The sequence below is a fragment of the Anolis sagrei genome, chromosome X, assembly GCF_037176765.1.
Source record: "Anolis sagrei isolate rAnoSag1 chromosome X, rAnoSag1.mat, whole genome shotgun sequence".
In the NCBI taxonomy this organism is placed as follows: Eukaryota; Metazoa; Chordata; class Lepidosauria; order Squamata; family Dactyloidae; genus Anolis; species Anolis sagrei.
The window spans coordinates 104339320-104367258 of record NC_090034.1 but is presented as its reverse complement, the minus strand read 5'-3'; the positions used below and the strand labels follow the sequence as shown (position 1 = coordinate 104367258).

Genomic DNA, 27939 nt, shown 5'->3' with positions numbered 1-27939 from the left:
TAGCCACACATGCTTTCCATGCGCCGGAGAGGGATGAGAAAGGACGATCAATCTGTAATTTTAAATGGAGCAGCAACAGGAAGAAGAAGAAGGAAGAGAGAGAGAGAGAGCTAAGTGGATGTTTGTTACAGATGTTTGCACAGCAGGCCTTCCATAAGGCAGGCTCTAGGACCCTGGGGACACCTATGATGGTAATGAATTCCTATGGGATGCACCTGCTGCAGAGAGTGGAAAGGAGATTGAAGCCAAATGCAAAGAGATGGGCTTTGCAAAAGGAACTCCTTGCAGTTGGATCCCACATCTGGACTGAGCATCAGATCAAAAATTTACCTTAAACCCCAAGAAAAAGTTGCATTGGTAAGTGATAGAACTTTTGCAATTCTTTTGCTTTTTATCCTTATCCCAAGTATATGTACAACCTGGGATTTGTAGTTTTACAAGGTTATTTGCACATAGTGCGCTCCATAGGGATGGAAATATTAAAGTTTCTGCCCCTGAGTGCTTAAAAGTTGCATTGGTAAGTGATAGAACTTTTGCAATTCTTTTGCTTTTTATCCTTATCCCACCAAGTATATGTACAGCCTGGGACTTGTAGTTTTGCAAGGTTATTTGCACATAGTGCGCTCCATAGGGATGGAAATATTGAAGTCTCTGCCCCTGAGTGCTTAAAAGTTGCATTGGTAAGTGACAGAACTTTTGCAATTCTTTTGGTTTTTATCCTTATCCCACCAAGTATATGTACAGCCTGGGATTTGTAGTTTTGCAAGGTCGCTTGCACATAGTGCACTCCATAGAGATGGAAATATTCAAGTCTCTGCCCCTGAGTGCTTAAAAGTTGCATTGGTAAGTGACAGAACTTTTGCAATTCTTTTGATTTTTTATCCTGATCCCACCAAGTATATGTACAGCCTGGGATTTGTAGTTTTGCAAGGTTGCTTGCACATAGTGCGCTCCGTAGGGATGGAAATATTAAAGTTTCTGCCCTTGAGTGCTTAAAAGTTGCATTGGTAAGTGACAGAACTTTTGCAATTCTTTTGATTTTTTATCCTGATCCCACCAAGTATATGTACAGCCTGGGATTTGTAGTTTTGCAAGGTCGCTTGCACATAGTGCGCTCCGTAGGGATGGAAATATTAAAGTTTCTGCCCCTGAGTGCTTAAAAGTTGCATTGGTAAGTGATAGAACTTTTGCAATTCTTTTGGATTTTATCCTTATCCCACCAAGTATATGTACAGCCTGGGACTTGTAGTTTTGCAAGGTTATTTGCACATAGTGCGCTCCATAGGGATGGAAATATTGAAGTCTCTGCCCCTGAGTGCTTAAAAGTTGCATTGGTAAGTGACAGAACTTTTGCAATTCTTTTGGTTTTTATCCTTATCCCACCAAGTATATGTACAGCCTGGGATTTGTAGTTTTGCAAGGTCGCTTGCACATAGTGCACTCCATAGAGATGGAAATATTCAAGTCTCTGCCCCTGAGTGCTTAAAAGTTGCATTGGTAAGTGACAGAACTTTTGCAATTCTTTTGATTTTTTATCCTGATCCCACCAAGTATATGTACAGCCTGGGATTTGTAGTTTTGCAAGGTTGCTTGCACATAGTGCGCTCCGTAGGGATGGAAATATTAAAGTTTCTGCCCTTGAGTGCTTAAAAGTTGCATTGGTAAGTGACAGAACTTTTGCAATTCTTTTGATTTTTTATCCTGATCCCACCAAGTATATGTACAGCCTGGGATTTGTAGTTTTGCAAAGTTATTTGCACATTGTGCACTCCATAGGGATGGAAATATTCAAGTCTCTGCCCCTGAAAATGATATTTTAAAAATAATAATGATCAATGAGCATCTAATAATATTAATAATAATTTTATTTCTTACCCACCTCTCCTTAATCAATAGAAAATAAAATCAATAAAACAACCAAATCTACAAAATCAACTAAAAGCAAGGCTAAAGTATTAATGCAATTTGATATCAAGTTATTTATCTTTGCAATGTATGATTTTTAAGTTTATATAAATACTAATAATAATAATAGTAATAGTAATAATAATAATAACTTGCAAATTTATCTTCTATCGGCGCCACTTTCTCTGCCATGGCTCAGTGCTATGGCATCCTGGGAGTTGTAGTTTCACTAAGGGTGCGTGTAAACACTGCAGAATGATGTTCGGCACCACTTTGGCTGCCATGGTTCAATGCTATGATGTTCTGGGAGTTGTAGTTTCATGATGGGTGCATGTAAACACTGCAGAATGTTCGGCACCACTTTGGCTGCCATGGTTCAATGAATGCAGTTTGACAACACTTTGGCTGCCATGGCTCAATTCTATGGGATCCTGGAAGTTGTAGTTTTACTAAGGGTGCATGTAAACACTGCAGAATGAAGGATATTCAGCATCACTTTGGCTACCATGGTTCATTGCTGTGATGTTCTGGGAGTCGCAGTTTTACTAAGGGTGCGTGTAAACACTCCAGAATGAATGACATTAGGCACCACTTTGGCTGCCATGCTTCAATGCTATGGAGTTGTGTGAGTTGTAGTTTTACTAAGGGTTCACCTACGCTAGTTTGGCACTACTTTGGCTGCTATGGCTCAGTACTATGAAATCCTGGAAGTTGTAGTTTTACTAAGGGTTCATGTAAACACAGCAGAATGAATGACGTTCGGCACCACTTTGGCTGCCATGGTTCAATGCTATGTAGTTGTGGGAGTTGTAGTTTTACTAAGGGTTCACCTACGCTAGTTTGGCACCACTTTGGCAGTCATGGCTAAGTGCCATGGGATCCTGGGAATTGCAGTTTTACTAAGAGTGCATGCAAACATTGCAGAATGAAGGATGTTTGGCACCACTTAGGCTGCCATGCTTCAATGCTATGGAGTTGTGGAAGTTGTAGTTTTACTAAGGGCGCTATGGAATGAATACAGTTTGGCACCACTTTGGCTACCATGGCTCAGTACTATTATGGGATCCTGGGAGATGTAGTTGTTATTATTATTATTATTATTATTATTATTATTATGTTATTATATTATTATGTTGTTATGTTATTATATTATTATATCATACCCCGCTTTATGTCTCCCAAAGGCACAGAAGACCTTGTAAAACTACAACTCCATTGCTCCAAAGATTGTGGAGAGCGATGGGTTGCGCTTTGTCTGGCGCACAGGATCCTCCCATTGCGGAAGAGTGTTCCCCCCTGGATGATAGGTTAGATCTGAATCAGGAAACTACAGAGCCCTTCCCGCTTTCAGAGACCCAGAAGGAGCTGATCCGAGAGTCCTGGGAAATCCTGCACAAGGACATCACCAGAGTGGGGATCATAGTCTTTATCAGGTAAGGACTGTGGCGTCTACACTTCAGAATCCTCTGTAAAACTACAACTCCCAAGATTCTATATCATTGAGCCAGTGTCTGACTGCATTCATTCATTCCGCAGTGTCAGAGCACCCTCTGTAAAACTACAACTCCCAAGATTCTATATCATTGAGCCAGTGTCAGACTGCATTCATTCATTCAGCAGTGTCAGAGCACCCTCTGTAAAACTACAACTCCCAAGATTCTATATCATTGAGCCAGTGCCTGACTGCATTCATTCATTCCGCAGTGTCAGAGCACCCTCTGTAAAACTACAACTCCCAGGATTCTATATCATGGAACCAGTGCCTGACTGCATTCGTTCATTCCGTAGTGTCAGAGCACCCTCTGTAAAACTACAACTCCCAGGATTCTATATCATTGAGCCAGTGTCTGACTGCATTCGTTCATTCTGTAGTGTCAGAGCACCCTCTATAAAACTACAACTCCCAGGATTCTATATCATTGAGCCAGTGTCAGACTACATTTGTTGATTCCGTAGTGTCAGAGCACCCGCTGTAAAACTACAACTCCCAGGATACTATTTCATTGAGCCAGTGTCTCAATGAAGTAGAGGCACCCTTAGTGAAACTACAACTCCCACAGCAGTCAATGTGGTGTCGAATTGCATTCCTCTGACAGTAGTGGAGATGCACAGCTTTTTCTCCCCGATGAAACCAAAGCAAATTTTGTGAAGGTGTCCAGTTTGTTTTGCCTCCGAAGCCTCAACCCTAGTTGCACTCTGCACATGCCCAGAGGCAGCCTTGCCCAGCAAAAAGGGATAGAAACCCAGAGAGGAGGAAGAATCCTAGAATCATAAAGTTGGAAGAGACCTCATGGGCCATCCAGTCCAACCCCTTTCTGCCAAGAAGCAGGAAAATTGCATTCGAAGCACCCCCGACAGATGGCCATCCAGCCTCTGTTTCAAAGCCTCCAAAGAAGTCCCAAAGGGCAGGTCGACCTTTTGGGTTTGCCAAGGCATTCTTTTCTCTCTTTGGACTTCAGCAAACAGCGTTTTCCAGGGATCTGGTTTGTATCAGGCCGAGTCCAGGTGGCTCCGAGGAGGAAAACATTGGAGAGGAAGCCGCAATACCCCAAGGATGGGGAAGAAAAGCCTTGTTCCCGGACCGAAAGCCAGGTTTCTTTTCCTAAATTAGGACTCTGCTTTGCACAAAACAGGGCTGGGCCTTGCATTTTTATGGCAGGGACCCATTGGTTTGTTTGCCTTTTTTGCAAACCATCGAGATGCATTTTTTGCAAACCATCGAGATGCACTTTTTGCAAACCACCGAGATGCCTTTTTTGCAAACCACTGAGATGCATTTTTTTCAAACCAAAGAGAAACCACTGAGATGCCTTTTTTGCAAACCACCGAGATGCCTTTTTTCAAACCACTGAGATGCATTTTTTGCAAACCACTGAGATGCATTTTTGCAAACCACTGAGTTGCCTTTTTTGCAAACCACTGAGATGCATTTTTTGCAAACCACTGAGATGCATTTTTGCAAACCACTGAGATGCCTTTTTTGCAAACCACTGAGATGCCTTTTTTGCAAACCACCGAGATGCCTTTTTTCAAACCACCGAGATGCCTTTTTTTGCAAACCGCCGGGATGCCTTTTTTTTCAAACCACTGAGATGCCTTTTTTGCAAATCACTGAGATGCCTTTTTTGCAAACCACCGAGATGCCTTTTTTTCAAACCACTGAGATGCATTTTTTGCAAACCACCGAGATGCCTTTTTTGCAAACCACTGAGATGCATTTTTGCAAACCACCGGGATGCATTTTTTTGCCAACCACCGGGATGCATTTTTTGCAAACCACCGGGATGCAATTTTTGCAAAAAAACCGGGATGCATTTTTTGCAAACCACCGGGATGCATTTTTTTGCAAACCACCGGAATGCATTTTTTTGCAAGCCACCGGGATGCATTTCTTGCAAGCCACTGGGATGCATTTTTGCAAACCACCAAGATGCATTTTTTGTAAACCACCGGGATGCATTTTTTGCAAACCACCGGGATGCGTTTTTTGCAAACCACCAAGATGCATTTTTTGCAAACCACCGAGATGCATTTTTTGCAAACCACCGAGATGCATTTTTTGCAAACTACCAGGATGACTTTTTTGGCCCTGAAAAGGGTTCCTTCATAAAGGCATGTGCAGGCTTGGGATACATATAGAGGGAACCCTCAGGAGACATCCTGTCCAACCCCATTATGTTATACCACTAGACACCATTAAAACCCTCCCAACAGATGGCCATCTAGTCCGTTGAAATTAGGAAACTCCACCAAACTCTCTAGCCGTCAATATTGCATTAAAGTTGGAAAAAGATATAAAAAGACGATCCAGTCCAACCCCATTCTGTTATACAGGAGGACACAATTCAATCCCTCCTGACAGATGGCCATCCAGTCTGTTGGAAGACTTCCAAAGAAGGAAAGTCCACTAGACTCCCAAGCAAGTTGGAAGGCATCCCCAGAGACCATTCAGTCCAACTCCACTTGTTATACAGGAAAACACAATCAAAGCACTCCTGACAGATAGCCATCCGGTCTGTTGAAAGAACTCCGAAGAAGGAAACGCCACCAAACTCCCAAGCTGTCTATATTCCATTAAAGTTGGGAAAAGATATACAAAGACTATCCAGTCCAACCCCATTCTGTTATACAGGAGGACACAATTCGATCCCTCCTGACAGATGACCATCCAGTCTGTTGGAAGAATTCCAAAGAAGAAAACTCCATTAGACTCCCAAGCAAGTTGGAAGGGATCCCCAAAGACCACTCAGTCCAACTCCACCTGTTATACAGGAAGACACAATCTAAGCACTCCTGACAGATGGCCAGACAGTCTGCTGAAAGACCTCCAAAGAAGGAAACTCCATCAAACTCCCAAGCAGTCTATATTGCATTAAAGTTGGAAAAAAGATATATAAAGACTATCCAGTCCAACCCCATTCTGTTATAAAGAAGGACACAATTCGATCCCTCCCGACAGATGGCCATCCAGTCTGTTGAAAGACTTTCAAAGAAGGAAAGTCCACTAGACTCCCAAGCAAGTTGGAAGGCATCCCCAAAAACCATTCAGTCCAACCCCATTCTATTATACAGGAAGACACAATCAAAGCACTCCTGACAGATGGCCATCCAGTCTGATGAAAGACCTCCAGAGAAGGAAACTCCACCAGACTCCCAAGCAGTCTATATTGCATTAAAGTTGGGAAAAGATATACAAAGACTATCCAGTCCAACCCCATTCTGTTATACAGGAGGACACAATTCGATCCCTCCCGACCGATGGCCATCCAGTCCCTTGAAAGAACTCCGAAGAAGAAAACTCCACTAGACTCCCAAGCATGTTAGAAGGGATCCCCAAAGACCATTCAGTCCAACTCCACCTGTTATACAGGAAGACACAATCAAAGCACTCCTGACAGATGGCCATCCAGTCTGCTGAAAGACCTCCAGAGAAGGAAACTCCATTGGGCTTCACGGCAGTCTATATCCCATTACAGTTAGAAAAGATATACAAAGACTATCCAGTCCAACCCCATTCTGTTATACAGGATGACACAATTCGATCCCTCCCAACAGATGGCCATCCTGCCACGGTTTAAAGACCTCCAGAGAAGGAAATTTCACCAAACTCCCAAGCACTCTATATTCTATTAGAGTTGGAAGACATCCCCAAAGACTATTCAGCCCAACCCTGTTCTATTATACAAGAAGACACAATCAAAGCACTCCTGATAGATGGCCATCCAGTCTGTTGAAAGACCTCCAAAGAAGGAAACTCTATCAAGCAGTCTATATTCCATTAAAGTTGGAAGGGATCCCCAAAGACTATTCAGCCCAACCCCATTCTGTTATACAGGAAGACACAATCAAAGCACTCCTGACAGATGGCCATCCAGTCTGTTGAAAGAACTCCGAAGAAGGAAACGCCACCAAACTCCCAAGCAGTCTATATTCCATTAGAGTTGGAAAAGATCCCAAAAGACTATTCAGTCCAACCCCATTCTATTATACAGGAAGACACAATTCGATCCCTCCCGACAGATGGCCATCTAGACTGTTGAAAGACCTCCAAAGAAGGAAACTCCACCAGATTGCCAAGCAGTGTATATTCCAGTAAAGTTGGAAGGGATCCCCAAAGACCATCTAGTAGTCCAACCCCATTCTGCAATGCAGGAAGACACAATCAAAGCACTCCCGACAGATAGCCATTCCACCTTGGTTCAAAACCTTCCAGAGAAGGCGATTTCACCATATACCATGCTGCGGAATGATGGGAGTTATAGTTTCACGTGGCCTTGAGCCTCCTTTTTTCTGGAATCGTCCGAGTGTAGGCGTCAAGGATGCGCAGCAGGGAATTCTTCTGTTTTCTTTGGACCGCTCCCGATTCCCGGATTTCGCATTATCAAAACCGATAAGCAGAAAGGAGAGAAGGGGCCGGTGGGAATGTGATCTGGGGATGTTGGAATGTTCTCCGGATTGTGCCAAAAGGAAAGGTTTTGGAGCCTCTCTACAAAAGAAATCAAGGCAGAATTCCCCGTTGTCCTGTTTTATCTCCAGATGAGGAAAAAAATAAACAAACCAGATCTAGATCTGAATGAGGCTTTGGCTTTGGAAATGCTGCAAGTGTGTCCGCTTACAGGAACGATGTTGCATTTAAGTGCTAATGTTATACTAATGTTGTTCAATGGTTGCCATTATGCTTTTTGTAAATAGTATTAGTCTTGTATTGTCGAAGGCTTTCATGGCCGGAATCACTCAGTTCTTGTGGGTTTTTTCGGGCTATATGGCCATGTTCTAGAGGCATTTCTCCTGACGTTTCATCAACCAGAGGTTCCCAGAAGACATCACGGCGCTGTTTCACCATTGCCTCACCACCAGCTATTTTCAGTGGGACAATGAATTCTACGAACAGAAAGATGGAGTAGCTATGGGGAGCCCTCTCAGCCCAGTCATAGCTAACTTCTACATGGAACAATTTGAAAAACAAGCTCTTGAAACAGCAACCAAAAAGCCCACTATATGGTTCAGATATGTGGATGACACTTTCACCATTTGGAGCCATGGAGATGAAGAACTCAACAGGTTCCTGGAACATCTTAACAGCATCCACCCAAACATCCAGTTCACTATGGAAAAAGAAAAGGAAGGAAGACTGCCTTTTCTAGATGTCCTAGTCATCCGCAAACCAGATCAACAATTGGGTCACACCGTCTACAGAAAACCCACACACACAGATAGATATCTACATAAAAACTCCAACCATCACCCAAGTCAAAAAAGAAGCACCATCAAAGCCTTGGCAGACCGTGCAAAAAGAATCTGTGAACCCCACCTCCTCCAAGATGAACTGAACCACCTCAACTGGGCTCTACAGGCCAATGGAGACTCCACCTCAGACATCAGAAGAGCTGCAAGACCAAGAACAAGCCACAAGAGTAAAGATGAAGATCCACCCAGAGGAAAAGTGTCCCTGCCATACATCAAGGGAACCACTGACCGCATAGGGAAGCTGATGAGGAAACACAACATACAAACAATCTACAAACGCACCAAGAAAATCCAACAAATGCTACGTTCAGCAAAGGACAAGAGGGATCCTCTCACCTCTGCAGGAGTCTACCGTGTACCATGCAGCTGTGGACAAGTCTACATAGGGACCACCAAACGCAGCATTGCCCAAACAAGAATCCAGGAACATGAAAGGCACTGCAGACTACTCCAACCAGAGAAATCAGCCATAGCAGAGCACCTGATGAACCAACCTGGACACAGCATTTTATTTGAGAACACAAAAATGCTGGACCACTCTCACAACCACCATGTCAGGCTACACAGAGAAGCCATTGAAATCCACAAACATGTGGACAATTTCAACAGAAAGGAAGAAACCATGAAAATGAACAAAATTTGGCTACCAGTTTTAAAAAATTCTAAAATCAAAACAACAGAGAGAAAAACAGGCAGGGACATCTAATCACCTACATTAAGAGTTTGCTCCAGGCACAGTCAGCCCATTGTATGCTAATCAAGGTGGTCAATTGAAAAGATTCACACCTAGCCCATCTTACAAAAGCCTTTTGTCTCACCCTGGTCTTTCCACAGATATATAAAACCCCCTTTTTCCCAGCTCCAGACCTCACCCTCTGAGGATGCCTGCCATAGATGCAGGCGAAACGTCAGGAGAAATGCCTCTAGAACATGGCCATATAGCCCGAAAAAACCCACAAGAACTGAAGTATTAGTCTTAATACATTTTTTTAGTGTTCATAGTCATTAGTTTTCAAATTGTACAGTTTTTGCTGCTTTTGAGTCTCTTTAAGAGAGAGAAAAGTGGTGTACAAAGGTAATAATACTGGTCATTATTGCCTTTCTAATGCTGCTCCATACTGCTGATTTTAATATGGCCAACTATGATACCGTGACCCACCGCCTCCTCCTGAGAAAAATGTATAGTATCACAAAGGACGACCACCTCACCCGCCTCATAGGAAACCTGCTACAAAACAGGAGCTTTTTTGTTGAGTTCCAGGGTCGGAGAAGCAGATGGCGGAAACAGAAGAACAGCCTGCCTCAGGGGAGCGTGCTTGCTCCATCCATGTTCAACATCTACACAAATGACCAGCCACTGCCAGAAGGGACAGAGAGCTTCATCTACGCTGATGATCGTGCCATCACCACCCAAGCAGGGAGCTTTGAGATGGTTGAACGGAAGCTTTCCGAAGCTCTAGGTGCTCTTAACTGCCGATTACAGGGAAAACCAACTGTTCCCTAATCCATCTAAAACACAGACATGCGCCTTTCACCTTAAGAACAGATAAGCATCCCGAGCTCTGAAGATCACCTGGGAAGGAATCCCACTGGAGCATTGCAGCGCACCCAAATACCTGGGAGTCACTCTGGACTGTGCTCTGACCTACAAGAAGCACTGCCTGAACATCAAGTAAAAAGTGGGTGCTAGAAACAATATCATATGAAAGCTGACTGGCACAACCTGGGGATCACAACCAGACACATTGAAGACATCTGCACTTGTGCTGTGCTACTCTGCTGCTGAGTATGCATGCCCAGTGTGGAACACATCTCACCACGCTAAAACAGTGGATGTGGCTCTTAATGAGACATGCCGCATTATCACGGGGTGTCTGCGCCCTACACCACTGGAGAAATTACACTGCTTAGCCGGTATTGCACCACCTAACATCCGCCGGGAAGTAGCAGCCAATAGTGAAAGGACCAAGGCAGAGACATCTCCAGCTCATCCCCTGTTTGGGTATCAGCCAGCACGTCAACGACTTAAATCAAGAAATAGTTTTCTAAGATCTACAGAGACACTTGTTGGAACACCCCAGCAAGCGAGAGTCCAAAAGTGGCAGGCTCAAACCCAGCACCTCAACCAATGGCTGATACCAGATGAGAGACTCCCCCCTGGGCACACAGAAGACTGGGCGACTTGGAAGGCGCTGAACAGACTGCGCTCTGGCACCACGAGATGCAGAGCCAACCTCAAGAAATGGGGCCACAAAGTGGAATCCACGACATGTGTGTGCGGAGAAGAGCCAACCACTGACCACCTGCTGCAATGCAACCTGAGCCCTGCCACTTGCACCATGGAGGACCTCCTTGCGGCAACACCAGAGGCACTCCAAGGGGCCAGATACTGGTCAAAGGACATCTAATCAACTGCCAAATTTTGCAAAATCTGTGTTTTTTTTTCTTTTTCTTTTTAAACTGTGTGTTTGTTTTGCTCTGTTAGAATTGTAATATAATGGTATGGTTGCCCCTGACACGGTAAATAAATAAATCTGGCCAAGGTCATGTGGCCAGCAATGACTGCATGGAGTGCTCTTACCTTCCCACTGGATCAGTACCTATTGATCTAAAATCACATTTACATGTTTTTGAACTGCTAGGTTGGCAGAAGCTGGGCTGACAGCGGGAGCTCACCCCACTCTCTAGATTCTAACTGCTGACTTTTCAGTCAGCCTGTTCAGCAGCTCAGCAATTTAACCTGCTGCAACACCAGGGGCTCCATTATCATTAATAATTTATTTTCAATTGTTTTAATTCAAAATTTGTATTTTTCTATGATTTAAAATATTATTAATGGTAATATTAGTTTTTTTCATTTAAAAATATTCAATCTTTTGTATTTTAAATTATTATGAATAATATTTTATAATAATTATTAATAAATAGATTTTTTCCTTCAAAATATTATTCATAATAATTTTAAATTCTTTCTCATTTTAAAATATATATTTTATTTGAAATTATTATTAATATTTTAATAATAAATAGTAATCATTTTAAATTGTTTTATTTAAAATTAGATTTTTTCTATTATTTAAAATATTATTAATGGTAAAATATAAGTTTTTTCATTTAAAAATATTATTCAATATAATATTAAAATTAATTTAATTAATTTAATTAATAATTTCAAAAGGTTTTATTTAAAATTAGATTTTTTTCTATTCTTCAAAATATTATTATTCATAATTTTACATTGTTTCTCATTTTAAAATATATTTTTATTTGAAATTATTAATATTGTGATAATAATTAATAATCATTTTAAATTGTTTGATATAAGATTAGATTTTTTCTATTATTTAAAATATTGTTATTAAAGGTAATATTCATTTTTTCATTTTAAAATATTATTCAATCTTTCGTATTTTAAATTATTGTTAATAATATTTTATAATAATTATTAATAATTTTAAATGGTCTTATTTCAAAATAGATTTTTCTATTCTTCAAAATATTATTCATAATAATTTTAAATTGTTTCTCATTTTAAAATATATTTGTATTTGAAATTATTAGTAATATTTTAATAATAACTAATAATCATTTTAAATGGCTTTATTTGAAATTATATTTTTTCTATTCTTCAAGATATTATTATTCATAATAATTTTAAATTGTTTCTCATTTTAAAATATATTTTTATTTCAAATTATTGATAATATTTTAATAATAATTAGTAATCATTTTAAATTGTTTTATTTAAAATTAGATTTTTTCTATTATTTAAAATATTATTAATGGTAAAAGGCGAAAGATTTATACGATCTGAAGAGAAACCAGAGTATGAAAAATATTATTAATGGTAATATTAGTTTTTTCATTTTAAAATATTATTCAATCTTTCGTATTTTAAATTATTGTTAATAATATTTTATAATAATTATTAATAATTTTAAATGGTCTTATTTCAAAATAGATTTTTCTATTCTTCAAAATATTATTCATAATAATTTTAATTTTTTTCTCATTTTAAAATATATTTGTATTTGAAATTATTGATAATATTTTAATAGTAATTAGTAATCATTTTAAATTGTTTTATTTAAAATTAGATTTTTTCTATTATTTAAAACATTAAGTTTTTCATTTTAAAATATTATTCAATCTTTTGTATTTTAAATTATTAATATTTTATAATAATTATTAATAATTTTAAAAGGTTTTATTTGAAATTAGATTTTTCTTCAAAATATTATTCATAATAATTTTAAATTGTTTCTCATTTTAAAATATATTTTATTTGAAATTAATAATATTTTAATAATAATCATCATTTTAAATTGTTTTATTTAAAATTAGATTTTTTCTATTTAAAATATTATTAATGGTAGTATTAGTTTTTTCATTTTAAGATACTATTCAGTCTTTTGTATTTTAAATTATTAATATTTTATAATAATTATTCGCAATTTTAAATGGTTTTATTTGAAGTTGGATTTTTTCTATTCTTCAAAATATTATTCAGAATAATTTTAAATTGTTCCTCATTTTAAAATATATATTTTATTTGAAATTATTATTAATATTTTAATAATAATTAATAATCATTTTAAGTGGTTTTATTTAAAATTAGATTTTTTCTATTATTTAAAATATTATTATGAATGGTAAAATTAGTTTTTTCATTTTAAAATATTATTCAATTTTTTGTATTTTAAATTATTATTAATAATATTTTATAATAAATAATAATTTTAAAAGGTTTTATTTAAAATTGGATTCTTTTCTATTCTTCAAAATATTATTATTCATAATAATTTTAAATTGTTTCTCATTTTAAAATATATTTTATTTGAAATTATTAATAATATTTTAATAATAATATTAAATAATTGTTTTAATTTAAAATTTGTATTTTTCTATTATTTAAAATATTATTATTAATGGTTATATTAGTTTTTTCATTTTAAAATATTATTCAATCTTTTGTATTTTAAATTATTATTAATATAATTGTTTCTCATGTTAAAATATATTTTATTTGAAATTATTATTAATATTTTAATAATTATTAATAATTTTAAATGGTTTTAATAAAAAACTAGATTTTTTTCTACTTTTAAAAATAATATTATTCCTAATTTAAATTGTTTCTCATGTTAAAATATATTTTTATTTGAAATTATTAATATTTTAATAATAATTAGTAATCATTTTAAATGGTTTTATTTAAAATTATAATTTTTTTCTATTCTTCAAAATATTATTCATAGTAATTTAAAATTGTTTCTCATTTTAAAATATATTTTATTTTATTTTATTATTATTATTAATGTTTAATTTATTGCCTGGATCTCCTTACTATATAATCCTGGGAGTTGTAGCTTGGCATGATTTGGCACAGAATGCAAAAGTCCTTGTAAAACTACAATTCCTTATGTTCCATTGCATTGAAACCATGACAATATATTCAAGCTGACTCCTGGACTCTCTCTTTCCTGCCCTCTGCTGATGAGTTCTTGGCGCTGTTTGCTTTTTCCCAGACTTTTCGTTCTTTGGCAAAGCGGCTTCTACGCTGTTGAGTTAATGCAGTTTGACACCCTTTGAACTTCCCTGGTGCTATGCAGTGGGAGTTGTAGTTTCGCAAGGTCTTCTCTGCCAAAGAGTGCAAGCTACATCTCCCTGGACAGAGCCAAGCAGCCAAAGTGTGCCGAATGTCATTCATTCTGCAGTGTTTACATGCACCCTTAGTGAAACTACAACTCCCAGGATGCCATAGCACCGAGCCATGGAAGCCAAAGTGGTGCCAGACTAACATGGTTGCACCCTTAGTAAAACTACAGCTCATACAACTCCATAGCATTGAACCATGGCAGCCAAAGTGGTGCTGAACTTCATTCATTCTGCACCCTTAGTAAAACTACAAGTCCCAAGATCCCACAACACTGAGCCATGGCAACCAAAATGGTGACAAACTGCATTCATTCCATAACGTAGGTGTACCCTTAGTAAAACTACAGCTCCCACAACTCCATAGCACTGAGCCATGGCAGCCAAAGTGGTGCCAAACTGCATTCATTCCATAGCATAGGAGCACCCTTAGTGAATCTATAACTCCCACAACTCCATAGCATTGAACCATGGCAGCCAAAGTTGTGCTGAACATCATTCATTCTGCACCCTTAGTAAAACTAGAAGTTCCAGGATCGCATAGCACTGAGCCATGGCAGCCAAAGTGGTGCCAAATGGCATTCATTCTGCAGAGTTTACATGCACTCTTAGTAAAACTACAACTCCCAGGATGCCATAGCACTGAGCCATAGCAGCCAAAGTGGTGCCAGACTAGCATAGTTGCACCCTTAGTAAAACTACACCTCCCATAACTCCATAGCATTGAACCATGGCAGCCAAAGTGGTACCGAACGTCATTCATTTTGCAGTGTTTACATGCACTCTTAGTAAAACTACAACTCCCAGGATCCCATAGCACTGAGCCATGGCAGCCAAAGTGGTGCCAAACTGCATTCATTCCATAGTGTAGGTGCACCCTTAGTAAAACTACAACTCCAACAACTTGATAGCATTGAACCATGGCAGCCAAAGTTGTGCTGAACTTTATTCATTCTGCACCCTTAGTAAAACTACAAGTCCCAGGATCCCATAGCACTAAGCCATGGAAGCTAAAGTGGTGCCAAACTAGCATAGTTGCACCCTTAGTAAAACTACAGCTCCCATAACTCCATAGCATTGAACCATGGCAGCCAAAGTGGTACCGAACGTCATTCATTTTGCAGTGTTTACATGCACCCTTAGTAAAACTACAACTCCCAGGATGCCATAGCACTGAGCCATGGAAGCCAGAGTGGTGCCAAACTGCATTCATTCCATAGCATAGGAGCGCCCTTAGTGAATCTATAACTCCCACAACTCCATAGCATTGAACCATGGCAGCCAAAGTTGTGCTGAACTTCATTCATTCTGCACCCTTAGTAAAACTACAACTCCCAGGATCCCACAGTACTGAGCCATGGAAGCCAAAGTGGTGCCAAACTAGCATAGTTGCACCCTTAGTAAAACTACAGCTCCCATAACTCCATAGCTTTGAACCATGGCAGCCAAAGTGGTGCCAAATGGCAGTGTTTACGTGCACCCTTAGTAAAATGACAACTCCCAGCATCCTACAGCATGGAGCCGTGGCCGCCGAAGTGGTACCAAACTGCATTAAGTTGACAGTGCAGATGCAGCCGAAGGAGGCAAGTCCATGAGAAGGGAGAAAACCTTCTCAGAGAACGTCCACTGATGCCTTTGGGTTGCATAGAATGGGAACCTAATTGGCAAGTTGTATTATCCTAATAGTAAAAGACTTATTAAAAGACTTGGGTGGTTTGTTTGTTTCGGAACAAATCCCAATGGAGAGATTCATCTCAGTGAATCAGTCCAGTATGTCAGCGTGTTCTGTCAACACGTGGAATATTAGCATCCCCAGAGAAAGCATGACATGTCTGCGTTTTGTTTTGATTTCAATGGACAGTACCAAGTGATACATGGAGATGGCTCAGGGCCTTGGGAAACCGCAACTCCTAGGATCCCATCGCAAGGAGCCAAGGCAGTTCTGCAGTGTAGATGGATTGCAGCCAATGTGACGTTTCCTTATAGGGAAAGATGTACTATGTAGTTGATGTGCCTTTATGTTGACCATGCCTTGTCCTGTGTTTGCAGGCTCTTTGAGACCCACCCAGAGTGCAAGGATGTCTTCTTCCTCTTCCGTGACATCGACGACTTGCAGCAGCTGAAGATGAGCAAGGAGCTGCAGGCTCACGGCCTCCGGTAAGGAGCCTGCACTGGAAATACATCTCCACTGGAAAATTAATGCACTTTGGACTGGAAGATGCAACAGCAACATTATTATTACTATTACCACTACTATTGCTATTGCTAAATAGCTGGAAGATGCAACAATCACATTATTATTGTTATTATTATTAATATTAATATTATTATTAAGTTGGAACCAGAGGATGCAATACTACTACTACTACTACTACTACTAAATAGGTGGAACTATAAGATGCAACAATCACATTATTATTATTATTATTATTATTATTATTACTACTACTACTACTATTACTAGTAGTATTATTAAGTTGGAACTGAAGGATACAATACTACTACTACTATTAAATAGTTGGAACTATAAGATGCAACAGTAATGTTATTATTATTATTATTATTAAACTGGAGGATGCAACAGTAACATTATTATTACTATTACCACTACTATTGCTATTGCTAAATAGCTGGAAGATGCAACAATCACATTATTATTATTATTATTATTAATATTAATATTAAGTTGGAACCAGAGGATGCAATACTACTACTACTACTACTACTACTAAATAGGTGGAACTATAAGATGCAACAATCACATTATTATTATTATTATTACTACTACTACTACTATTACTAGTAGTATTATTATTAAGTTGGAACTGAAGGATACAATACTACTACTACTATTAAATAGTTGGAACTATAAGATGCAACAGTAATGTTATTATTATTATTATTATTATTATTAAACTGGAAGATGCAACAGTAACATTATTATTACTATTACCACTACTATTGCTATTGCTAAATAGCTGGAAGATGCAACAATCACATTATTATTATTATTATTAATATTAATATTAATATTAAGTTGGAACCAGAGGATGCAATACTACTACTACTACTACTACTAAATAGTTGGAACTATAAGATGCAACAATCACATTATTATTATTACTACTACTACTAGTAGTAGTAGTAGTATTAAGTTGGAACTGAAGGATACAATACTACTACTACTATTAAATAGTTGGAACTATAAGATGCAACAGTAATGTTATTATTATTATTATTATTATTAAACTGGAAGATGCAACAGTAACATTATTATTACTATTACCACTACTATTGCTATTGCTAAATAGCTGGAAGATGCAACAATCACTTTATTATTATTATTATTATTACTGATATTATTAAGTTGGAACTGAAGGATACTATACTACTACTACTACTACTACTACTAAATAGTTGGGACTATAAGATACAACAGTAATGTTATTATTATTATTATTATTATTAAACTGGAAGATGCAACAGTAACATTATTATTACTACTCCTAAATAGTTGGAATTAGAAGATAATAGTAATACTGTTGTTGTTATTATTATTATTATTATTATTATTATTATTAAACTGGAACTGGAAGATGCAACAGCAACATTATTATTACCATTACTACTACTGCTACTGCTATTACTAAATAGCTGGAAGATGCAACAGTCACATCATCATCATCATTATTATTATTATTATTATTAAGTTGGAACTGAAGGATACAGTAGTATTTCTACTACTAAATAGTTGGAACTAGAAGATGTAACAGTAATATTATTATTAAACTGGAAGATGCAACAGTAACATTATTACTACTACTAAATAGTTGGAATTAGAAGATGCAACAGTAATGCTGGCATTATTATTGTTAAACTGGAACTGGAAGATGCAACAGTAACATTACTACTACTACTACTACTATTAAGTTGGAACTAGAAGATGTAACAGTAACATTATTACTACTACTAAATAGTTGGAATTAGAGGATGCAACAGTAATGCTGGTATTATTATTATTATTATTAAACTGGAACTGGGAGATGCAACAGTAACATTACTACTACTAAATAGCTGGAACTGGGAGATGCAACAGTAACATTACTACCAGTAGTACTAAATAGTTAGAACTGGAAGGTGCAACAGTAACTTTATTATTACTACTAGATAACTAGTACTGGAAGATGTATCAGTAACATTACTACTACTATAACTACTACTAAATAGTTAGAACTGGATTGTGCAATAGTAACATTACTGCTACTAAATAGCTGGAACTGGAAGATGCAACAGTAACATTACTATTAGTAGTACTAAATAGTTAGAACTGGAAGGTGCAACAGCAACTTTATTATTACTACTACTAAAAAGCTGGAACTGGAAGATGCAACAGTAACATTGCTATTACTACTACTAAATAGCTAGAACTGGAAGATGCAACAGTAACATTACTACTAGTAGTACTAAATAGTTAGAACTGGAAGGTGCAACAGTAACTATTATTACTACTACTAAAAAGCTGGAACTGGAAGATGCAACAGTAACATTGCTATTACTACTACTAAATAGCTGGAACTGCAAGGTGCATCAGTAACATTACTACTACTACTACTACTACTACTAAATAGTTAGAACTGAAAGGTGCAACAGTAACATTGTTATTATTTGTATTATTATTATTATTATTATTATTATTATTATTATTATCACTACTACTCCTCCTACTACTACTATGAAATAGCTGGACCAAGAAGGTGCAACAATAACATTATGATTACTACTGCTACTAGATAATTAGAGCTGGATGGTGCAACAGTAACATTATTATTAATATATAACTGAGATTAGAAGATGCAACAGTAACATTATTAATATTATATAACTGGGACTAGAAGATGCAACAGTAATATTATTAAACTGCAAATGGAAGATGCAACAGCAACAAGGTTATTATTATTATTATTATTATTATTATTATTATTATTGAATTGGAAGATGCAACAGTATTATTACTTATATACCGCTGGGATTAGAAGATGTAACAGTAATTATTATTATTACTATTATTATTATTGACATCCTGGGATTTGTAGTTTGCTAAGCACCAGCCCTCAAGGGGCAAAGAAGATTGCAAGCCTTATAAAAGTACAACTCATAGGCTCCCATAGCAATGAGCCATGGCTGTTCAAGTGAGACAAAACTGCATTCATTCCTCCATGTAGATGAACCCAAAATCCCTGTTGCCCTGGGTTGAGTAACATTACTACTACTATCCAGTGTCTTATTGGCAAGTCCTCTGAACCTTGGATCCAGATTTGCAAAGGTCTAGAAGCCAAACCTTATGTGGAACAACTGTGGAAATTAGATATGGGGAGGGTGAAGTTTCATCTATTCCAAAGGCCATCCAATCCAAACCCGTTCCGCCATGCAGGAAGACACCATCAAAGCCCTCCTGGCAGACGACCTTCCACCCTCTGCTTAAAAGCCTCCAGAGCAGGAGTCTCCACCACACTCCTAGGCAGATGCTGGGAGCTGCTGTCCAAGGTTTGGAAAGTTGCACAAGTCCCGCCATTGCAGCAAATCCCTGGAATTTGCTGTTAAAATTCCCGATTTTCTTCGCCTGCCGGGAAATGAGCGTTTGCTTGAAATGACATTTGTTGCACATACATATCATCTGTAAACAATTGCTGGACTCGGTTGTTTCCCATTGGCAAACCCTTCCTAGACTCTGTTGCAGGCCAACGTACACTGCGAGGTTGTTTTTCTCCCCTGACAAAACATTTAAGGAAGTACAGTGACAGTTCTTGTAAGACGCTTTCACTGATTTCTGTTGAGAGGCATCACAACAATCCTTCAGGCTTTCACATACTTCCAGATAATGATGTCAACGGAGCGAATCCTGGATCCAGAAAATGTTTGTCATCTGCTTCTATTTGTTTAGGAGACAAGTGCTTCTCCAAAAGTTGATGTTGCGTCTTCCATTTCCAGCTATAGAATAATAATAATAATTTCCTTCTCTTCTTCCTTCTCTATCTCTTTCCTTCCTTCCCCCTTTTTCTTTCTCTTCTGCTCTCTCTCTTTTCTTCCTTCTCTCTTTACTTCTTTCCTTCCCTCCGTCTTTCTCTACATCTTCCCCCTTCCTTCGCTCCCTCTTTCCTTCCTTCTTTTCCTTTTTTCTTTCCTTTTCTCCTTCCTTCCTTCCTTCCTTCCTTCCTTCCTTCCTCTAACTTTCCTTCCTTCCCTCCCTCTTTTCTTTCCCTCCCTCTCTCTCCTTCTTTCCCTCCTTCCTTCATTCACTCCCTCTTCCCTTCCTTCTTTCCTTCCCATCTTTCCTTCTCTTCTTCCTTCCTTCTCTATCTCTTTCCTTCCTTCCTCCTTTTTCTTTCTCTTCTGTTGTCTCTCTTTTCTTCATTCTCTCTTTCTTTCCCTCCCTATTTCTCTACATCTTCCCCTTTCCTTCGCTCCCTCTTTCCTTACTTTCCCTTTTTTCTTTCCTTCTCTCCTTCCTTCCCTTTTTCTCTTCTGCTCTCTCTCTTTTCTTCCTTCTCTCTTTACTTCTTTCCTTCCCTCCTTCTTTCTCTACATCTTCCCCCTTCCTTCGCTCCCTCTTTCCTTCCTTCTTTCCCTTTTTTCTTTCCTTCTCTTCTTCCTTCTCTAACTTTCCTTCCTTCCCCCTTTTTCTTTTCCTCCCCCTTTCTCTCCTTCTTTCCCTCCTTCCTTCATTCACTCCCTCTTCCCTTCCTTCCCATCTTTCCTTCTCTTCTTCCTTCCTTCTCTATCTCTTTCCTTTCTTCCCCCTTTTTCTTTCTCTTCTGCTGCCTCTCTTTCCTTCCTTCTCTCTTTACTTCTTTCCTTCCCTCCCTCTTTCTCTACATCTTCCCCCTTCCTTCGCTCCCTCTTTCCTTCCTTCTTTCCCTTTTTTCTTTCCTTCTCTCCTTCCTTCCTTCTCTAACTTTCCTTCCTTTCCCCCTTTTTCTTTCCCTCCCTCTCTCTCCTTTCCCTCCTTCCTTCATTCACTCCCTCTTCCCTTCCTTCCTTCCTTCCTTCCTTCCCATCTTTCCTTCTCTTCTTCCTTCCTTCCTTCTCTCTTTCCTTCCTTCCCCCTTTTCTTTCTCTTCTGCTGCCTCTCTTTCCTTCCTTCTCTCTTTACTTCTTTCCTTCTCTCCCTCTTTCTCTACATCTTCCCCCTTCCTTCGCTCCCTCTTTCCTTCCTTCTTTCCCTTTTTTCTTTCCTTCTCTCCTTCCTTCCTTCTCTAACTTTCCTTCCTTTCCCCCTTTTTCTTTCCCTCCCTCTCTCTCCTTTCCCTCCTTCCTTCATTCACTCCCTCTTCCCTTCCTTCCTTCCTTCCCATCTTTCCTTCTCTTCTTCCTTCCTTCTCTCTTTCCTTCCTTCCCCCTTTTCTTTCTCTTCTGCTGCCTCTCTTTTCTTCCTTCTCTCTTTACTTCTTTCCTTCCCTCCCTCTTTCTCTACATCTTCCCCCTTCCTTCGCTCCCTCTTTCCTTCCTTCTTTCCCTTTTTTCTTTCCTTCTCTCCTTCCTTCCTTCTCTAACTTTCCTTCCTTCCCCTTTTTCTTTCTCTTCTGTTCCTGTATTCTTCCTTCTCTCTTTCCTTCCCTCCCTCTTTCTCTACATCTTCTCCCCTTCCTTTGCTCCTTCCTTCCTTCCTTCCTTCCTTCCTTCCTTTCTTTCCTTCTCTCCTTCCTTCTCTAACTTTCCTTCCTTTCCCCTTTTTCTTTCCCTCCCTTTCTCTCCTTTCTTCTCTCTTTCCTTCCTTCTCTCTTTGCTTCCATGCTTCCTTCTCCCTTTCTTTCATTCTTTCCCTCCCTCTTTCTCTCCTTTCTTCCTTCTCTACCTCTTTCCTTCCTTCTCTAACTTTCCTTCCTTCCCCCTTGTTCTTTCCCTCCCTCTTTCTCTCCTTTCTTCCTTCTCTACCTCTTTTTTCCTTCTCTCTTTGCTTCCATGCTTCCTTCTCCCTTTCCTTCATTCTTTCCCTCCCTCCCTCCCTCTTTCTTTCTTTCTTTCTTTCTTTCTTTTCTCTCTCCCCTTCCCTCCCTTTTTCTTCCTTTTTTCTGTATTGTCATTTAGCTTTTCATCATTTAGCTTTTGTGGGCTTTTGAAGTCCCTTCTGCTGTGTTTTTCAGTGTTTTTTTTTTTTTTGAGTGAAGGACGTACATTGGGTTGTTAGGTGTCTTGTGTCCAAATTTGGTGTCCATTCGTCCAGTGGTTTTTTGAGTTCTGTTAATCCCACAAACGAACATTACATTTTTATTTATATAGATTGTATGTTATGGCCGGAAAAGAGCAAACACACTCCGTCTCCGTTCTGTCTGGTCACCTAGACCTTAGATAAGAATTACGATGTATGCAATAGATATGTCTTAGATTAGATCAAGTTGTGTAACTCGGAAGTCCTATAAAATACGGATACTTGGAAGGAACTTGGTGGAAACTTGGGCCAAAGTAATTGTTTGTTGTCCCATTGCCATCATATGTGCATAAAATGCAAAAAAATGCAAAAATAGGGGAGAACACAGCAACCATCTCCAGCATGTCAATTAGAAACCTAGATCTATATGTCTTTGAGCAGGGAGAGAAAATGCAAGATATAAACATAATAATAATAATAATAATAATAATAATAATAATTCAAAATCCAGCATATAGATCTTATTTGCTGTGACATTCTGTGTTTTTGTGTCAGTAAAATAATAATAATAATAATAATAATAATAAACAATAATAATAATAGTATGAAATCCAGTATATAGATCTCATTTACTGTGACGTACTGTGTTTTGGTGTCAGTAAAATAATAATAATAATTTAAAAAATAATAATATTTTCCTAGGGTCATGTCTTTCATTGAGAAGAGCGTGGCACGGATGGACCAGGAACCGAAGCTGCAACAATTGGCCTTCGAATTGGGTAGAAGCCATTGCCGGTACAAAGCGCCTCCCAAATATTACGAGGTGAGAAGTGAGGAGGCTGGATGGCCCTCTGTTGGGAGGGATTGGATTGTGTCTTCATGCATTGCAGAAAAGGGTTGGGCTAGATGGCCTTTGGGAGTCCCTTCCAACTCTAGGATCCTATGATTCAATAGAGACTGGATGGCCTCCTGTCGAGAGGGCTTCAATGGCATCCCCCTGTATCACAGAAGAGGACTGGACTGGATGGTTTTTGGGGGTCCCTTCCAACTTTAAGATTCTATGATTCCAGAGAGACTGGATGGCCATCTGTCAGGAGGGATTGAATTGTGTCTTTCTGCATTGCAGAAGGGAGTTTGACTAGATGGCCTTTGGGAGTCCCTTCCAGCTCTAGTATCCTATGATTCAATAGAGACTGGATGGCTATCTGTCGAGAAGGTTTCAATTGTGTCCTTCTGCATTTCAGAAGAGGGCTGGACTAGATGGCCTTTGGGAGTCCCTTCCAACTCTAGGATTCTGTGATTCAGTTGAGACTGGATGGCCATCTGTTGGGAGGGATTGAATTGTGTCTTCCTGCATTGCAGAAGAGGGGTTGCCTAGATAGCCTTTGGGGAGTCCCTTCCAACTCTAGGATTCTATGATTCAAAAGAGACTGGATGGCCATCTGTCAGGAGGGTTTCAATGGTGTCCTCCTGCATTGCAGAAGAGGGTTTGACTAGATGGCCTTTTGGAGTCCCTTCCAACTCTAAGATTCTATAATTCAGTAGAGACTGGATGGCCATCTGTCGGGAGGGCTTCAATGGCGTTCTCCTGCATTGCAGAAGAGGGTTAGACTGGATGTCCTTTGGGAGTCCCTTCCAGCTCTAGGATCCTATGATTCGACTGGATGGCCATCTGTCAATTGGGCTTTGATGGTGTCCTCCTGCATTGCAGAAGACGCTGGACTGGATGGCCTTTGGGGGTCCCTTCCAACTCTAGGATTCTATGATTCAATAGAGACTGGATGGCCATCTATTGGGAAGGATTGAATTGTGTCTTCCTGCACTGCAGAAGAGGGTTTGACTAGATGGCCTTTGGGGTTCCGTTCCAACTCTAGGATCCTATGATTCAATAGAGACTGGATGGCCATCTGTCAGGAGGGCTTCTATGGTGTCTTCCTGCATTGCAGAAGAGGGTTGGACTGGATGGCCTTTGGGAGTCCCTTCCAACTGTAGGACTCTATGATTCAATAGAGCCTGGATGGCCATCTTTCGAGAGGGCTTCAATGTTGTCCTCCTGCATTACAGAAGAGGGTTTGACTGGATGGCCTTTGGGGTTCCGTTCCAACTCTAGAATCCTATGATTCAATAGAGACTGGATGGCCATCTGTCAGGAGGGCTTCTATGGTGTCTTCCTGCATTGCAGAAGAGGGTTGGACTGGATGGTCTTTGGGGGTCCCTTCCAACTGTAATGGAGTATGGACTGCCTTGGAGTCCAGTGGAATCTTCTTCTTTGGAGGCTTTTCATCAGACTTGAATGGCCATCTTTCAGGAGGGATTGAATTGTGCCTTCCTGTATAATGGAATGAGGTTGGACAGAATAGTCTTTGGGGATCTTTTCTGACTTTAATGGAATATAGATTGCTTGGGAGTCTGGTGGAGTTTCCTTCTCTGGAGGTCTTTCCACTGAGGCTGGATGGTCCTCTATTGGGAGGGTTTTAATTGTATCTTCTGGTATAACCGAATGGCGTTGGACTGAATAGTCTTTGGGGCCCCTTTCAGTATAGACTGCCTGGGAGCCCAATGGAGTCTCCTTCTTTGAAAGCTTTTCAACAGGCTGGATGGCCATCTGTCAAGAGGGATCAGCTTGTGTCTTCCTCTTTGGCAAAAGGAACTGGACTGAATATAAAGCAGCCATGGCTTTATGTTATAAATTTATTATAATTTATTATAATTTATAATAATAATATAATAATAATATAATATTATTGTATTATAATTTATTATAAATTATAATAATATACTATTATCATATTATTATAATTTATTATAGATTATTATTATTATTATTATTATTATTTCTCCTGTGAGAAATATTATTATTATTTCTTTATATTATTATTATTATTATTAATAATAATAATAATAATAATAATAATTAATAATAATAATATATTGTTAATATAATATATTATTAATATAATAATAATATTATATTATTATTATTATTAATAATAAAATAATAATAATATTATTAGATTATTATTTCTCCTTTCTCCTGTGAGTAGAAAGGTGGGATAGAAATAATAATAATAACAATAATAATAATAATTTATAATAATATAATAATATTATATAATATATAATTATAATATTATAATAAATAATAATAAATAAATAATAATAATAACTTGGGAAGTGTCCGACATGTGATCCAATACAACAGCCAGCAGAGTGTCTGCTTTGGACTCATCTTGTTGTGTTTCAAATAATAATAATAATAATAATAATAATAATAATAATAATGCTAAAGTGTCATGTGAACAGTCCCTAGGGCCATCCTAGAGCTCAGATTGTGGGGTAGTCCTGACCCAGCAAACATAGTGAGAGGGATATTAATATGGTTGCCATTTACTTTCATCTCCTATTCTTCTCCTAATGCAATTCCACTTTCTATTCTTCATTCTCCAGTACATTGGGACCCAGTTCATCCAAGCAGCCCAACCCATCCTGAAAGAAGCCTGGACCCCAGAGACTGAAAAAGCCTGGGAGGTAAGAATATTCTCCCCAATTGCCACGGGGATTCTGGGAAATGTAGTTTTGGAAAACATAACTTCCCTAAGTATAAGAAATGCAAGAGTTCCATAGGCAGGACAAAGGCTTAAATGCAAAGACAAAGTTCCCAAGATCCAAAGGCAAAAACATGAAGCATAATCCTTTAGCAATGGTCAAACAAGAGTCCATGGAAAACAGTTGAAAACAAGGCCCAAATCCCAGACTCAGGAAGGCAGAAGCGTGTTGCTAAAAGCCAAAGTTAATCCACAGAAGTTTGCAAGGAAAGAGCTACGTTGAACTGACAACCCCTGCTTGTCAGCTACAAGGCTAAATACCCTTTGCAGACATGAACACATTGCGTTGCCCTTTGGCTTCTCGCTTGCTAGCCAAACGAGTGCTTCTCCGGAGCCTTAATTGCAGACGATCTTGCCTGCTCATTAATTCATTATCTTCAAGGCTCTGCAACCCCTTATCTTGGTCCAGCTGGACCGGATCACTGTGAGGAGGAAAAGACGTCTCCACCTGGCCGTGTGGGATTTCACTCTCGTTATCAGTCTCACTAACATTCCTTTCCCCTGGGAACTGACTTGCTGAGGGGAAGTCATAGGGAGGAGGGAGCAAGCTTGTTTTCGGCTGCCCTGAAGACACAACGGAGCAATGGCTTCAAACTACAAGAAAGGAGATTCCACCTGAACACGAGGAAGAACTTCCTGACTGTGAGAGCCGTTCAGCAGTGGAACTCTCTGCCCCAGAGTGTGGCGGAGGCTCCTTCTTTGGAGGCTTTGAGACAGAGGCTGGATGGCCATCTGTCGGGGGTGCTTTGAATGCAATTTTCCTGCTTCTTGGTCGAATGGGGGTTGGACTGGATGGCCCATTGTGAGAGCTATTCAGCAGTGGAACTCTCTGCCCCAGAGTGTGGTGGAGGCTCCTTCTTTGGAAGCTTTTAAACAGAGGCTGCATGGCCATCCGTTGGGAGTGCTTTGAATGTGATTTTCTGTTGCAACTCAGGGTAGCTTTCACTTTGTTCCAGACACCACCACACCAAAGCTGTAGGTTTTGTAGTTTATTGAGAAAAAGGCAAAATCAAAACAATAAGAAATGCAAGAGTTCCATAGGCAGGACAAAGGCTTAAATTCAAAGACAAGTTCCCAAGATCCAAAGGCAAAAACATGAAACATAATCCTTTAGCAGTGGTCAAACAAGTCCATGAAAAACAGTTGAAAACAAGGCCCAAATCCCAGTCTCAGGAAGCTAGAAGCATACTGCTAAAAGCCAAAGTTAATCCACAGAAGTTTTCACGGAAAGAACTACGTTGAACTGACAACCCCTGCTTGTCAGCTACAAGGCTAAATACCCTTTGCAGACATGAATGCATTGCGTTGACCTTTGGTGCCCTTGGCTTCTCGCTTGCTAGCCAAGCGAGTGCTTCGCCGGAGCCTTAATTGCAGACTATCTTGTCTGCTCATTAATTCATTATCTTCAAGGCTATGCAATCCCTTATCTTGGTTCAACTCTACACACACACACATGATTCTATGATTAATTAGCAATCTTATGGTTTAAAGTCATATTAATTAGCCGTGAGATCGTCAAACCAACGGAATATCTAAAGACAAAATAAGTTAATATTAGCATATCTATCAATATATATCACTCTTCTCCAAACGCAACAATAGAGATGTTGTTATAGTTTTGGAATAAGCTAATCTACCTGTCCTAAGAACAATGTAGATGAGTTCACCTGTTCTTTTGCCACCGCAGGGCTTGTTCCGATACCTGGCAGCAACTATGCGGAGAGGCTACTATAAAGAAGAGAAGGCTACGAGCAAGAATTAGCCCAGAGACCAAATCCAAAGGCCGTTCGCAAGCCTCCTCCGTCCTGGGTCTGGGATATCCGAGGATCAGCTCACCTCCACCTTTTCTACAATCCTCTGTATTCCCTGCTCCTGTTTCCC

General features: G+C 38.9%; 1 protein-coding gene across 1 annotated transcript; it reads left to right on the top strand.

The window, feature by feature from the left end:
• Positions 1–27820, top strand: LOC137097977 (neuroglobin-like). The gene is made up of 6 exons (XM_067473501.1): positions 1–357; positions 3090–3338; positions 16357–16464; positions 23156–23276; positions 25901–25981; positions 27746–27820. Exons 2-6 carry the CDS (start codon positions 3145–3147, stop codon positions 27818–27820), a joined length of 579 nt encoding a protein of 192 aa, XP_067329602.1. The 5' UTR covers positions 1–357; positions 3090–3144.
• Positions 27821–27939: the final 119 nt, after the last annotated feature.

Coding starts and splice junctions, on each gene's coding strand:
- LOC137097977 (XM_067473501.1), top strand. CDS start 3,145: ATGGGTTGCGCTTTGTCTGGCGCACAGGATCCTCCCATTGCGGAAGAG. Junction 16,465..23,155: donor CTGCAGGCTCACGGCCTCCG/GTAAGGAGCCTG, acceptor ATATTTTCCTAG/GGTCATGTCTTTCATTGAGA. Junction 25,982..27,745: donor AGACTGAAAAAGCCTGGGAG/GTAAGAATATTC, acceptor TTGCCACCGCAG/GGCTTGTTCCGATACCTGGC.